Source organism: Paramisgurnus dabryanus, chromosome 11 (assembly GCF_030506205.2).
Source record: "Paramisgurnus dabryanus chromosome 11, PD_genome_1.1, whole genome shotgun sequence".
In the NCBI taxonomy this organism is placed as follows: domain Eukaryota; kingdom Metazoa; phylum Chordata; class Actinopteri; order Cypriniformes; family Cobitidae; genus Paramisgurnus; species Paramisgurnus dabryanus.
Genome location: NC_133347.1, coordinates 11,475,713 through 11,491,832, shown reverse-complemented (window position 1 = coordinate 11,491,832; position 16,120 = coordinate 11,475,713). Strand labels below are relative to the sequence as shown.

Below are 16,120 nucleotides of genomic sequence, written 5' to 3'. Positions count from 1 at the left end.
ATATCATATCTTCTAAAACATTGTCACGATAAATAAATAAGAAATATTTGCAATTCTGCACTATTTAGACCACAACGTAAGATTATTCTGAAATATTCAGTGGAACAATAAATCATGGATCAAGGAAATGCGGTATGGTATTGCAGGCAATACACGCTGTTTAAAAACAGTACAGATAGAAAGCACTTACAAGGCTTAAAAGCACCAAGTGTGTAAATGTAATAACTTCTGAATTATCTTCTCAAGTCAACATGTTGATGAACAGTAGACTTAAGATTTTATACCTCTGTATAAATTATGAGGGCATAATGTTTTTGAAGGCGTATGACCTTTTGTGATCATCCATTACAAACGTGTGTGGTGGGTGGTGTACAGTTTCTGCTTGGTATATCGCTTAAGAGTTCATGCTAATAAACCACCCTTTGATTTTCTGGGGCCGGTCCCACTAGCTTAAAAGTGCACTGGGGTTAAGGTAATTCTCTACGGTAAGTAGCCTTTCACTCACTACAGAGCCAGAGGGAGTGAGAGAGACTAAGAGACTTCAACCAATTCAAACAAAAAAAATATTATCACAATGCATAATGACCTCTTACTGCAATAGCACTGCAATAGCCATGCATACATACACACACACGCAATACACGTGTATACAGGGGAGCAAGATAGTGGAGAAAGTGTAAAGTGAGTAGGCCTGCCGAGGGTTAATTGTGTCATAAATCCAGCCTGAGGTCAGGCATGATTGGTATTCACACCTCCGTCTGCAACACAGACTTCCACAGCTACGCAACTAGATAGGACACTATTAATGTTGCCATCTGCAGTCACTATGGATTGACGTAGAACCTTTAGAGGTTTAAAGCAATGTTTTTATAAGATCTACAGCAGTGGAACCTTTAAAGGAAAACACCACTGTTTTTCAATATTTTACTATGTTCTTACCTCAACTTAGATTAATACCTATCTTTGTACAGCACATTGTGAATGTACCATTACGCCTAGCCCCATTCATTTCTATGGCTCCAAACAAGGATGAATTTAGAAGCCACCAAACACTTCCATGTTTTCCCTATTTAAAGACTGTAACATGAGTAGTTACACAAGAAAGTATGGTGGCACAAAATAAAACTTTTGTTTGGAGCCATAGGAATTAATGGGGCTAGGCTAAATGCTAACACACGCTGTACAAAGATTAAAAGTGAACGCATTGAAAAAAGATAGGTATGTATTTATTCAACTAAGTTGAGGTAAGAACATAGTAAAATATTGAAAAACGGTGGTGTTTTCCTTTAACATAGCCCCATTCATTCCTTAGGATCCAAACAGGGATGAATTTAGAAGCCACCCAACACCTCCATGTTTTCCCTATTTAAAGACTGTTACAAGAGTAGTTACACAAGAAAGTATGGTGGCATAAAATAAAACTTTGGTTTGGAGCCATAGGAATGAATGGGGCTAGACTAAATGCTAACACACGCTGTACAAAGATTAAAAGTGAACGCATTGAAAAAAGATAGGTATGTATTTATTCAACTAAGTTGAGGTAAGAACATAGTAAAATATTGAAAAACGGTGGTGTTTTCCTTTAACATAGCCCCATTCATTCCTTAGGATCCAAACAGGGATGAATTTAGAAGCCACCCAACACTTCCATGTTTTCCCTATTTAAAGACTGTTACAAGAGTAGTTACACAAGAAAGTATGGTGGCATAAAATAAAACTTTGGTTTGGAGCCATAGGAATGAATGGGGCTAGACTAAATGCTAACACACGCTGTACAAAGATTAAAAGTGAACGCATTGAAAAAAGATAGGTATGTATTTATTCAACTAAGTTGAGGTAAGAACATAGTAAAATATTGAAAAACGGTGGTGTTTTCCTTTAACATAGCCCCATTCATTCCTTAGGATCCAAACCGGGATGAATTTAGAAGCCACCAAACACTTCCATGTTTTCCCTATTTAAAGACTGTTTCATGAGTAGTTACACAAGCAAGTATGGTGGCACAAAACAAAATGTCGTGATTTTTTTTAGGGGATAAAAATGAGAACTATATTGTATGGCGAAAGAGCACTTAGTTTGCAGCACTTCGACCTCAGGTAAATTGGTCAACCTTTCAACCAATTTTCAACCCAAAAACTACATTCAAATGGAGATTCTGACAAGAAAATCAAACTGGGCGCCACAATAAACATTAAAATAAACAATTACAGGTTCAATACAAAAAATCAACCTCCAGGATAATTTTCAACCAAAACACTACATTTAAATTGAGATACTGACAAGAAAATCAAACTGGAAAACACAATAAATTTTGAAATACACAATTTCTTTGCACACTGTAAACATGATACAATACATTGACTTTAACTTGTATTGAACCAGAACATTCCTCCAAAGCTTATAAACCAAAAGATGAAGTAGCCCCACAGACCTAACCTAATTACGGTCATGCACGATTACTGCATACGCTCCCATATGGCTGATGAGCTGTACAGATGAGGTTTAGTGTGACCTCAACACAGGGGTCACTCCCTTTAGTGTAGGTAATGGGGACTGTGTACACACAGGGTGAAGGGGCATCCAGCTCGAACCGTCAGTCTTGTTTAAGGCCTGGTGAGGGAGGAGGGCAGTTCTCATGCCCCCATGTGTACGTTGGGGGGCAATAACTCACAAGCTCCCTCTGAACTTCCTCTTTCGTCCTTGGATTTTATGACTCCGTCGACTGGAACACAGCTGCTCGGGCTGGGCGCTTCGAGGGAAGCGTGAGAGAGACAAAACAGGAGGGGAGATAGGACAGCAGGAGAGCTGATGGTAAGGTGGAAAAACATCACAATGTCAATTTGTACAGTGAGGAGGGGAAAGAGGAAGCCTGTGATACTATGATTTAAGGTATTTTTGTGATAAAATGGTAATGAAGCTCAGTATGTTACAAAACAAGTCACTGCATGTGAGAAAGGTGTTACCTGCAGTAACAGTGTCACCTCAACAAATGAGAAGTGCGTATTAAATTACTACTAATAATATTTTCCAGTTAACCTCCAGAGCATTGGTGTGTCTTTTTTTTCAGATTTCTACCAGCTATTTTGGGGTTAGGAAGAGAACCAATAAATATAATAACCAAATATTTTTCTTTGAACATGAAGCAGTGTAAGTGTCCATGTCTGTGTACAACAGGTTCCAGTTACATGAAATTAAGTGTTATGGTGCAAACTAACAAAACACTTGTACACTACAAGAAATGCTGGGTTATTTTCAACTCAGCGTTGGGTCAAAAAAGGCAGTGGCGGCTTCTTTTTTCAAGGGCGCTAGGTGCGAAGTTTGTCACAACATGTATGTAGCACGTCATGTGTGTGGTTCGTAATTTCCAAATATGTGTTCTGCACGTTGAGTGAACCTGTGTGCATTACATGTCTTGTCAAAATAAGTGCCTGCTGCAGACGCGTCAAAAGAGTTTATGATAAAAGAGACGCTCGCGTTTGCAATCAGAGTTTACTGTTAAGGGAGTGTTGTGTGTGTTTTTGTGAATGTGAGCATCTCTTGTTTTGACGTTTTGACGCGTATGCAGCAGGCACTTATTTTGACAAAACACATGATGCACATGGTTCACATGACGCAACAAACACATATTTTGAATTTGCGCCCCTTGGATGAATATGTATATATAATATGTATATTTAAATATGCTAAATACATTTTGTAGAAAGTAAAGCTTAAATAAATATATTTTGGAATTCGAAAATATATTTAGTTTTAACCTTCATATATTAACATATACTTAACACTTTTACATAAATATATTAACAAATTTTTTATTTTATTTTACAACCTATACGGCAAAAATTATATTCTTCCTGGCCAAAATACAAAGTTTATATAAAATGTACAAGTACTAGATTCGAAGAATATTTTTACAGTTGTAAAATATATTTCAAAATATACAAAAAATGGGAAAAAATATATTGGTAAAAAATATATTTTTGTAAACATATTTCAAAATATATTTCAGTACATATATAATAATAATAATTAATAATTTGTTACATTTATATAGCGCTTTCTGCAGCACTCAAAGCATGCGACGGCAGCCATATTGCTGTCAGGAGTCTCCTGTGAAAGAGATTTTGAATCTCAGAGATATTTTCCTGATTAAATAAAGGTCAATAATAAAAATAAATAAATAACAAAAAATATTGCGCCAGAACGCCCACCACACACCAGCTTATTAGTGGAGAGGAGACAGAGTGATTTAGCCAATTAGTATGAGGGGATGATTAGTAGGCCAATGGGCAAGTTTGGTCAGGATGCCGGGGCACATCCCTACTCTTTTCGGAAAGAAATCCTGAGATTTTTAATGACCACAGAGAGTCAGGACCTCGGTTTAACGTCTCATCCGAAGGACGGTGCTTTTTGACAGTATAGTGTCCCCATCCCTACACTCTAAAAAAACAAACGGTGCTATATAGCACCAAAACAATTGCTTTGGATCGTAACGATAGAAGAACCATTTTAGTGCCATATAGCACCGGTGAAGAACCAGTGAAGCACCAGTGAAGCACCAGTGAAGCACCAGTGTAGAACCATATAGGGGCCATATAGCACCACATATGGTTCTACATAGCACTATATGGTTCTACACAGGTGCTTCACTGGTGCTTCACTGGTTCTTCACCGGTGCTATATGGCACTAAAAATGGTTCTTCTATCGTTACAATCCAAAGCAACTGTTTTGGTGCTATATAGCACCGTTTGTTTTTTAGAGTGTATACTGGGGTGTTAGGACCCACACAAACCACAGGGTGAGCATTATTATATATTTTGAAATATATTTAAAATTATATTTGACATTTGTTTTTGGCAAACCATAGTTTCCACCAAAATACTATAAAATAATAAAGATCTGTACATTGTCACCAAAATCGTTCAGTAGTCTAACTAAAAAATGAAAAAAATCAACAAGTAAGATTCTGAAGAAAATGATGGGTTAATTTCAACCCAGCTTTCGATCAAAAGGCATGAACCCAGCCTGCTGGGTTGTAATTCAACATATACTGGGTTGTTTTAACCCATTGCTGGGTCAAAAATACATTTCTGGGTTAATTTAAAGGGGCCATGGCATGAAAGTCTGACTTTTTCCATGTTTAGTGGTATGATTGGGCTTTTATCAACCTAGAAAATGTGAAAAAAATCAACCCAGTAATTTAATTTTGGTTAACCATTCTCTACAAGCATATGAAAAAAATAGGTCTTTGAAATGTGGCTCTCCTTATGTCATAAGGAGCTATTATTATAATAATACCACCCCTTAATCAGCACTATCCAACCACAGCACTGCCATTTAGTGCAGAGAGAAAGAGAGAGAGAGAGAGAGAGAGAGAGAGAGAGAGAGAGAGAGAGAGAGAGAGAGAGAGAGAGAGAGAGAGAGAGAGAGAGAGAGAGAGAGAGAGAGAGAGAGAGAAAATAATTCACAGCACAATTGAGTTTCAATTGCAACAAACCACTACCCTGGTCGAACCAGACTCTCGTACATTCATTTTATTTGTACAGAGAGTCTGGCAACGCTTCATTGCAAAGCGTTACTTCCATTAAAGGAGGGTCCTCTGTTGAAGTTTAAACAACTTGGATCTGCCCAGAGTCACTCAGGATCTGCCATAGGCGATCACTAACGTGTAGTCGTGATGTATATAATGCGCCAAAACCGGTCGGAAACAACAAGTCCGAATGATCAAACCAACAAAACTTAGCAAACATTGTTCTTGCTCCGGCTTTAACTTTTGTATATTCGGCAGTTTTGCAACAACGAACCGAATAGCTTTTCTCACGTCTTTCTCCGCTGCCATTACTAAACTACAACACAAACTGACGCACAACCTCAACGTCATCGTTCTTAGCCACCCCCCTCTGTTCGCTGATTGGACCTGCAGATTTTTGCAGAAGAAAAGGAAACTCTACACAGCAGTCCCAGACGTAGTGCTGAAGCGAAATGAAAATTAAGCAGAAGCACGTAGGAGGGCGGAGCCAGGCTAACAAACCACCATCATTGTGATCAATGTTTGCACTTCATCCGCTCATTTGCATGGTAAAGGACACACCCAAAACGGCACATTTTTGCACACACCTACAAAGTGACAATTTTAACATGTTATAATAAATTATTTATATGGTATTTTGAGCTAAACCTTCACATATGTGCTCCGGGGACACCAAAGATTTATTTGACATCTTAAAAAAGTCTTGTGACATGGCCCCTTTAACCCAACGGATGGTAAAAAATAACCAGCATTTTTTTTAGTGTAATTTAAAGTGAGGCCCTTCATCTTATAGACGGGTTGCACGGCGACGTCACTAACTGGTTGCGCGCGCAACCGAGGGGCAGAAAGAAGAGACGTGCATTGTGTTGTATGCTAGTAGCGGTGTCTGTAAGTCAAAATGCCAAGGAATTTTTGCGTGGAAAATAGTACCAACAGAGTCAGTGCTGGGTGCCTGATGTTAACATACCAGTAGATGCGACTATTACGTTACTAGCATTATAATTATAAAATTATAATTCATACATGTATCACAGTAACACTGCAAAAATAAAGACAGAAAAACAGATACAACTAAAATCAAGTCTTATTTATGTACAAACATTAAAGAACGCTTCAATAATTAAGGTTGTTGCAGTAGCAGATCAGCTCACCAATCGGTCTTTCTGCCCCTTGGTTGCGCGCGCACCCTGCAATGTTTGTAAACTTGCAACCCCTCTATTGGTCAGACAAACAGTTAGTCCCGCCCAAACTCACGCTGCTGATTGAGCTACCGGAACTCTCAAACAAAACATAAAATGTGTGAATGGATGTATCTGTATACTTATCGTCTCTCAATGTTAAGCTAGAGGAAAATGTATAATATATATTTTTTAAAACCCGAACTTGTCTGGAAAGGGCTTATGACAGCGTATTCGCGACTATACTGAGTTTGTGATGTGTTTAATACGTATTCAGTATTCACAACCCCTGATCACAGCAAGTATTTTAATCCAATCGGCTTCATTTTCACATGACTGTCACGCACCCCAGGCGCCATGGCAACGGAAAAGAGAGAGCAGCGAAGAAGGCAGAAGAGAAAGCGCAAAGGAGGGAGTGGCGAAATGAACCCTCTGCTTTCGCTGTTTTTGGTACAGTTATAGCCATCTTTCTCCTCTTTCTAAAGTCTTCTGGTTTAAAACCCTATCTTACAGATATCCTGCTCTGCTACTTTCATGCCTGTATCACTTAAACAAACTTCAAGCAATGTTGATTATCAACTTTATGCAAACACTTCCCACACAGATTCACACGGTTTCAGATAAGGTTTTCTGCAGAGGTCATGTCAAGAGTGACAAAAAACTATGCACTTTAATCATTGGGTCAAAAAGAAACTGTGCATTTTTTTCTCAAAGAAAATATGTTTAGCTTTGAACTAAACTAAGTTATACCTAAAGTGCATTTATTAAGAAAATCTATCTTTTTTCCGAGGGATATTTATTTTAAAAGAATGGTCTGTAATGATAAAAGCATGACAAACCATGTATGTCCATGGATGTCAGAGATCTTAAAACTTTTAAAAGCCCATCATGCAAAGGACTTCATCATGGATAGGAAAAAGAAGCAGGGACCCCCATAAAACTGAGGATTAATAAAATGTCTAATGTAGGAATACGAATGGGTTTACAATTGGTGTTGCAAATATGCTTGCATTGCTAAAATATTCAAATAATATCTCTAGGCCTGTTAACATTTTTACTGTTTAATTTTACTATATATGTTTTAATGTGAGAAACGTTTGCTCTTCATTTCAATAAAATTTAAATATTTATAAGCTTATAGCATTTTTGTCTGATGCCTATTTTTTTATTTCAAACAATGATTAGAGGATCTGTAGAAGGGTGGCCCCTGCAGTACCACCATGGACCCCATGCTAAAACCCTTGGTATAATGTAATCTTCTACAGAGGACAAGAGCTTAAAATCCACTTCTGATAAAACCCCAAGATCTTTTAAAAAACATTCTCAGAATATGATGCAGATCTTAAGAAGAGCACAACAACAAAAAAGATTATAGCAAATCTACAAATAACTACAACTGACAAAAGGTCCAGCAGAGTTCAAGGCCTGGCATCGTTTATCGACAGGTCACCCTCAGCAAGACACCCACTTCCCCTCTCCAGAGAGAAACCGAGGGGTGAAGAGTTGAGACTCAGCTCTGTGGTCACTGATGCACGCTACAGTGGCAGCTTCTCTTTTCGGCTGTGCCCACTTCCTGCAAACATGCAGACAGATCAGACTATAAACGTCAGCGTTTTGTTTTCTCTGCAAGGATGGTTAGCACCTTTTCGTGCATCCAGTGTCTAAAATCAGCTCTCTCTTTCTGTTTCCGTTATGCTAACAAACTTGAGAAAAAAAAACAAGATGAGTTAAAGGGACTTTGCATATTGTCTGGTTTTAAGCTGCAGTTGGGCGCACTCTGGTGGATGTGCATAGAAACTATAAAGAAACTGGATTTGTTGGTGAAATTTACTATTTCATTTGATATTCTGGTTTCTTGATATGGCTTGGGTCACTATTATTAATAAAATAAAAAATCTTATAAAAGAAGCAACACAAAATGTGTGAAATAAAGTATGTATCAAAGATTAATTCTTAATGTATTTAACCGATACTTCAGACAAATATCAAAATTACCCCATGTTTTACTCAACCTTAGGCAATCTGAAATACATTTGTCCATCATCTTTCGGACTAACACACATGAAGTTATTTTAGTAAATGTCTTTATTCTTCCAAGCTTTAGAAAACAGTGATCAGGAAACAACTTCTGACTTTAAACCCCCAAAAAGTGCATCCATTCTTAACAGAGGTAATCCACATGGCTCCAATGGGTAAATAAAGGTCTTCAGTGGCTAATCAATGTGATTGTGTAATAAAAATATACAGATTTTTAAACTTTATAAACTGTAATAACTAGCAGTTAAGCATAAACATATAAAGATCTCAAATGCAAAACCCTCAAAAGTGTGTTATGTTTTTTTAGGTATTTTTTTTAACAGGCTCTTATGTTTATTTTACTTTAATAGCAATAGGCAGTAATTGAAATGACCTATTTTCACAAATGTCACTTTAGTCATTTCATTGGTATTTAACAAATTCTTTCACGGCAAAACCCCAGAAAAAAGTGCATGGAAAATATACATTTAAAAAAAGTCTAGACACTCTTTGTGGTCCATACTGAAAAAACGTAAAAAGCACAAAAACTTGGTCAATATCCTAATAATATATTCTGTAAACCACCTTTAACTGGGTAAAAAAAAAACTTGCGCAGCGTCTTTAATTCAATTAATTTTTGGGGCACATAGAGGACTTTGAAAATTTTATTTTTGAATGGCACAAAGGGATTAAAGGGATAATTCACCCAAAAATTAAAATTCTGTCATCATTTACTCACTCTCATGTTGTTACAAACCTTTATAATTTTTTTTTGTTCTGATAAAAACAAAGGAAGATATTTTAAGAAATGTTAGTAACCAAACCGTTCGAGGACCCCATTTACTTCCATAGCATTCTTTTTTCCTACTAGGGAAGTGAATGGGGTCCATGACCGGTTGGGTTACAAACATATCTCAAGATATCTTCCTTTGTGTTCATCAGAACAAAGAAATGTATGCGGGTTGGTAACAACATGAGAGTAAATGATGACAGAATTTTCATTTTTGGGTGAACTATCCCTTTAAGCAGATATGAAGTGGATAATATATTATAGTATAGTATAATACATGCCAAGGGCATTCAGTTAGTATCAATATCTCATTTTGACGGAGATGGCGTTTAGTGGTTTTTGCATCCGAGCTCCTCATATACTCACCGGGACACTACCCTTTCAAAAAGCTAAACCATTGTACCCAAAGAGTGCATATTAGTACTTCAAAAGGTAAATATTGGTAGTTCAAAGATACATATTTGTACCACAATGGTACATATTGGGACCTTTTTTAAAGGGTACAGCCCCAGTGACATATTTTGTACCTTTATCTTTGACAGTGTAAGTATGATTGACAATAACTGTGTATAAAAAGCTAAAATAAGCTATTTTGTATATATTTGGCATGTCCAAGTACAAAACATATACAAAAGCCAGTGTCCCACTTTGTGTCTGTCTCTGCATTCACATTTGTGCGTCTTGTGTTGTACACAGAAACAGTCAATAAAAATGTAAGTTTGAATACTTTTATTCATACTGAAGGTTTGGGGAGCTTACTGAATGCTTTTTTTGATGAGAGCCTTATTCTGGTACATGGACATCTGGTCGGATATTAAGTGTTTAGTTCTCTACAGCATGTAGTTAAATTTAAACAAATGTAAACTGAAAGAAAAAGCTGCAGGAAACCTGGTCAGATATTTGCAACCATGTAAGGGTAAGTATAGATACAGATAAGATTAACACACTGAATTGGTTCAACAAAAAATAAAAATCACCCAGATATTTTTTTCTTAGAAGTAGCAGGCCACCACTTTCCCTTATGTTTGTTTATTTCAGTGATCTGGTCTATATTGAGTAATTAGACGCGACTGCGAACCTCTTCACTTCGGTGGAAGTGCCCTACATTAGCCAACATTTGAACATAACAACAGACCATTTCAAAATGCTGTGGGTCCATTTCAAATTTGTAACTAAATTACATTTGTTCACACTACGACAGTTTTCCTAAGGATTTACATACAAATTTGACCTATATCTGAGAAAGCAGCCTATCAGAAAATATTCATTTTGTATGGCTAATTGGGGAGACTAAGGCATTAATAATGCAAAATCTTGTTTACTTTCACCGTCTAGAAGGCGATGTTATCTGACAGAGCTTTAAGTGGAAGTGGTAGCCCGCCCCGCACTCAACAGCCCACAATGTGCTGAAACTACAAATCTAAACCATGTTTGATGTTTGTTGCTCTATACTTCAGTTGTACAGTATAAGATTATTTATACACAGACATATACAGAAAACCAAACTTTCTCTTTCATCCACACACTCCTTACACACTTTGAGCAAGCGCAGGCAAACTTGTAGTTCTTAAAACAAAGACCGGTGAGAATCAGGTAAGGAAGTCGACGGCCCGTTAAAGGAAAGTGCCGGATCCAACAGTCTTTAAGAACAGGCTGGGGCTTTAAAACGCAACGTGAGCTTGTTGTCATTCGAGAGTCCGTCTGCTTTTCACCTATACTTTCTTCAAGAGCCCCTCCGTACATCTACAGCCACCAGAAGCGCACATATACGATAAGCATGATGATGAAGACTCCGCCCACAGCTAGCTTAGCATACGTGGAGCGAGTGTTGAGGTACTTGGCATCGCTCCTGTATTTCTTAGACAGGCTGGAGAGGTTGCTGGCCTTGGAGTCCAACGCTGAGAGAAAAAAGGAAGAAATGAATGGGATGAAGTTAGAAAGGAATCTCATATCTACCTTCCACTCTATAAAAACATAGATAAGGGGGGTTTATTCCCCTATTTATTTTTCCTAAAACTATTATATGTGGCCATCAGACGTGTGCGTAATGATTACCAGATAAGGCCTCTCCTCTCTGCAAAACTTCTTCTATGTTGGCCACCATGATCCTTTGGACATCCTGCAGCTCCGTGTTAATGTTGCTCAGGTTCCTGCGTGCTCTACTGTCAATGTATGACTTTTTGGTCTTCTGAATATATGTGTCTGGACCGAAGAAAAAAGCATTAGAAAAGAGACGACTAATGATTTTTGAGGACAAAGAAATGGTGGAGAACGAAAGCCATTACCGAACTCTATGAATGAGTAAGGCCTAGAGACCGTGGGAACCTTCTTCCCATGTTGTTCATGAAACTCTGCTTGAAGATCTTCCAGATAAGCGAAGACGAGCTTCTTTGGAAACGCAGCTTCACACAACACCAGATAGCAAACGCCCTTCTCTATAACGTAGCTTTGAGAAAAGAGACAATTTTGATTATTCATCACAGACGTGCTAATGTGATTTTGGTATAGTTTTAGTATAGTATACTTACTGAAAGGTCATTGAACCAGCTTCTAAGGTGCATCGGGTGGGACTCTGTTCGTTCAGCTTACGAAACAGCTGTTTGGCTTGGCTCTGATATTGCTGGAGGTCTCGGCCCATCTGAGGACAGACGTGGAAGTTAGACCCAATAACAAACTCCCTCTTACACTGGTACATTTGACTTGATCCTCTACAGACAAAGGCTAAAGGTGAACAAACCTTTTCACTTCCCTTCATGGCAGCATGAAAGGAGGAAACGTAAAGATGTTAGACCTTATTATTCAAATGCTAAGTGCAAAGGTAATGAAATTCCTGGATCTGCAAACTTACTCTATTTGGAGCACCAACTGGAAAGTCTCTATTTCTGTCGAAATTTAAACTAAAGCCAAAATATACTTTTTTTTTTTTTTACATAGAAATTGATGATTTTGCAAAGATTAGAGAATTTGAAATAGACTAAAATCTGAATCTGTCACTCACCCTCAAGTAGTTACAAACCTGTATGCATTTCTTTGTTCTGCTGAACAGGAAAGAAGATATTTGTAATCAAACAGGAAGCAGGAGCACCATGGACTTTCATAGTAGGAAGAAAAAGTACTATGGAAGTAAATAGTGCTCCAAAACATTGCCAAAAATATCTTCCTTTGGATTCAGCAGAAATTTATACAAGTTTGGAACAACTGGGTCTCCAACACTGTTCCTGGAGGGCATCTGTCCTGCATATTTTAGTACCAACCTTACTCCAACACACCTGCCTCTAATTTTTAGGTAGCCCTGAACAACTTGATTAGCAGGTTGAGGTGTGTTTGATTGGGGTTGAAGCTGGAATCAGAAAGACAGGTGCCCTCCAGAAACAGGTTTGAAGACTTATGAAGATAAGTACATAATTACAGAATTTTCATTTTTGAGTGAACTCTCCCTTTAAGAGTAGAAAACCCACAGCAGTTCGACTCTAGATGGGTAAGTAACCGGTTAAACAGTTTGCACTTCTGAGAAAGGTTTGTTTGGTGGGACAGATCCTCCTCCTCAGTTTACACTGGTGCATCTCTTACTTACTTAAAGAAATATCACAAACAAAAAAGAAATTTTTGTCAAGTCCTATTATTACTGGTTCTCACGCTTTGTCCGTGAAATGGGTGGACAATAATAGTTTGAGAGACTTTGACATTCAAACGTCAAACTTTATTGATGTTCCACAAAAGAAAGAAAATTATAACTTAACTGTCTTTTTAAAATAAAGTAAACATTGAAATAGAGCTGCTTTTAAATTTAAACACCATCAAGAATGGAAATTGACAAAACTGTTTGATTATAAGTCTTTAAAAGGCCCACTGAAGTGCCTTGAAATGTGCAGCATTATTTGATGTGGTGATGTCAATTGACCCTTAGCTAAGCCACGCCTGAAAAACCAACACAGGCCAATCATGGGTTAGCAACTGTAATGAGAGGTCTATCAAGCTTTCTAGCGAGTGAAACATGTCGAAGTGTTGTGTGTGTGGATCGTGTAAATCTGATACCCGGTACCCTAAAGGTTTGCATGGCGTGGAAGATTTTTTTTCCTTTCCAAAACCTAAAATCCAAGGGTAAATATGCTGGACGTGGAACAAGCAGTGTGAAACCCATTTACAACTAAATACAGGATTAACAAAAACACCTAGGTTAAAGGCGCTCTAAGCGAATCTGTGAGACGTCACTTTTTGTTGATGTTTGAACTGTTTTCAAACAAACAAAGCGTAGCTAACTCCTTCCCCTCCCTTCCGTGCTTTCATGAACGCGCCCAACCCCCACCCCCAAATCCTTCTTGTCGTTTATTGGCTGGAACACTTTGTTATGTTTCGTGGTGCTAGGTTTGGCCACTGTGTTTTTATTTTAGTTTGTGGAGCCTGGGTTGTCTACAGAGTTCGCGCTTTTTTACAGTTTGATCAGCGGACAGGCAGCAAGCAGATAGAGAGGAGATGTTTGCTGTATATAACAAAAAATTGTTTTATGGTTTAAAACGCGTGAATTCGCTTAGAGCACCTTTAATGTTAGCTAGCTAGCTAACTTAGCACATCATTGCTTGGAAATAATGATGGTTCTTTGTTCATAATGCACATATTTAAATTTACAATAAGATGATTAAAGGCAAGACGGAGGTTGACCTACATGCTTTTATTTATTAAAGATTTTAGCATTTGTTAACTCTTTCCCCGCCAGCATTTTTTTTTTTAAGTTGTCAGCCAGTGCCAGCATTTTTTTTACGATTTTCACAAAAGTTAAAGTCTTCCAGAAAATATTCTTCTTTAAATATATAAACATACAATACATAAAATGAAAAACAGACCCTCTGCTTTCAAAAAAAAAAAAAAACATTTGATCCTACCTTCATTTGTTCTCTTTTTATCACCTCTCAAAGTATGGTAGGTTCTTCAAAACTACCAAATTTTGAGCAAAAAGAGTTTGAACTGTTTGCCCTAGGGGGAATACTTCCAGGTTTAATAAGTTAGGTAAGAGTGCCGGTGCACATATTATAATAAACTTGCCAGGCGCAAAAGCTTGACAGGCGTAGCAAAAGTAACTAAGGAGGACGGGGCTTAGCGAAGGGTCAATTTAACTGAAACAACAAAACTATCGAGAAAACCCTCTGCCTTTTATAAAATAACCAATAGTGTTTCATTTATGGCACAATCAAGCAAAGACATACTGTAACAAAACATAGAGGGTGGGAAGCTTCAGCATCCAAAGAGCATTTGATTGGACAGGGAATTTGATGAGAAGTTAAAGTGATGTCATAAAAATTCTAGACTTTTTGTAGGTTTTAAATGCTAATATCTTCTGTATGAGAATTTTGTCAGTGTTTTGGACCATACCGGTTTATAATTATTCTTAAGCTTAACGTATTTATACTTAAAGGAAAAAAGTTTAATTTTCATTTTATGGGGCCTTTAACATCATCTTCATACATTCACAGTATGTGTGCTGTTATCGTTTTGATCAAAGAATAAGCTAAATCAATGAATGAAATAAGACTTGGATCAATACTGAACACAATCTGTTTATTTAAGGGAGGCACACAAAAATGTCTATGCTCTCACTCATTCCCTACTTCATTTGAACGTTTAAATGCCAAATAACAAAGTTTTACATTTACCTTTTAAAAAAGATCACGACAACGAAATAAATGTAACATATTTTCAAATCATCATTCCTATTCCTTGTTCTGTCAAACTTACTGAACGCACTGGCCTACCCTGACAGCTTCACTAATGTAAATGGTCAAACATATGATTTACCTGCTCGTCTTCCTGCATTGAAGCGGCCAGCGGCAGTCCATCCGCCAGCCGGGCGATCATTGTCAGCAGCACCATTTTTGTACAATGTCAAATTTAAAGACGATGTATGTAGAAGAGTTAACACAGCTGTACAAAACGTCTGTGAAGGGATTACAGGTTGACAACACTGCGCTGAGCTGGCCGGAAACACGTCAATATTTAGTGTCACTGTATTTTTGTCCCGCTAGGTTTCACTTTGTAATCCGGTGTCATTGGTTCCGCATATGAAGTCGACTTTTAAATAATGAAGATATTTTAGATCTGTTTAAATGTAGTTTTTTTATTTGTTTATAAATTAAGATACATCCAGCTACCCAGCAACTGACGTAAAATTTTCTTGGAGTATGGCAACCGTACATTGACGGTTAAATAAATACACTTGTTGTTATTGTTAATGTCTTAAAATATTTCACCTGATATGCTATTCACTTAGATTTTAGTCTGATCTCAGACTGGTGTAATGTTTTAAGGGGGTATGGCTCAGAATTCTTTCAAAACATTAAACTTTTACCTAGTATGTAACGTTATGGATCTGGATGTATCGTGATTTCAAAAATGCAAGTGGGAAAGTTTTGTTTTTAAGGGATTTTACACACTGCAGTACCAACTTTACCAAAATTTTAAAAAGAAAGAAAATAGGAAAGAATATGACGAAAATAACATTATTTACATCCTTCTCGTCAATACTCTGCTTACACTGCAATGCAGGGATCAGACATAAGAGGGCAGCATTTCTCATCTATGCATTAAAGTCTGTTAAACGGGTAGTTCACCAGTAT

The 16,120-nt window shown here is 37.4% G+C and overlaps 1 protein-coding gene across 1 annotated transcript; it reads right to left on the bottom strand.

Moving 5' to 3' along the window:
• Positions 1–10,226: 10,226 nt before the first annotated feature.
• sec22bb (SEC22 homolog B, vesicle trafficking protein b) lies at positions 10,227–15,500 on the bottom strand. Its single transcript, XM_065246761.2, has 5 exons — positions 15,303–15,500; positions 12,041–12,150; positions 11,798–11,958; positions 11,568–11,714; positions 10,227–11,410 (listed from the first exon to the last, which is right to left on the bottom strand). The coding sequence occupies exons 1-5, from the start codon at positions 15,375–15,377 to the stop codon at positions 11,256–11,258; spliced, it is 648 nt and encodes a 215-aa protein (XP_065102833.1). The 5' UTR covers positions 15,378–15,500; the 3' UTR covers positions 10,227–11,255.
• Between the last annotated feature and the right edge of the window lie 620 nt (positions 15,501–16,120).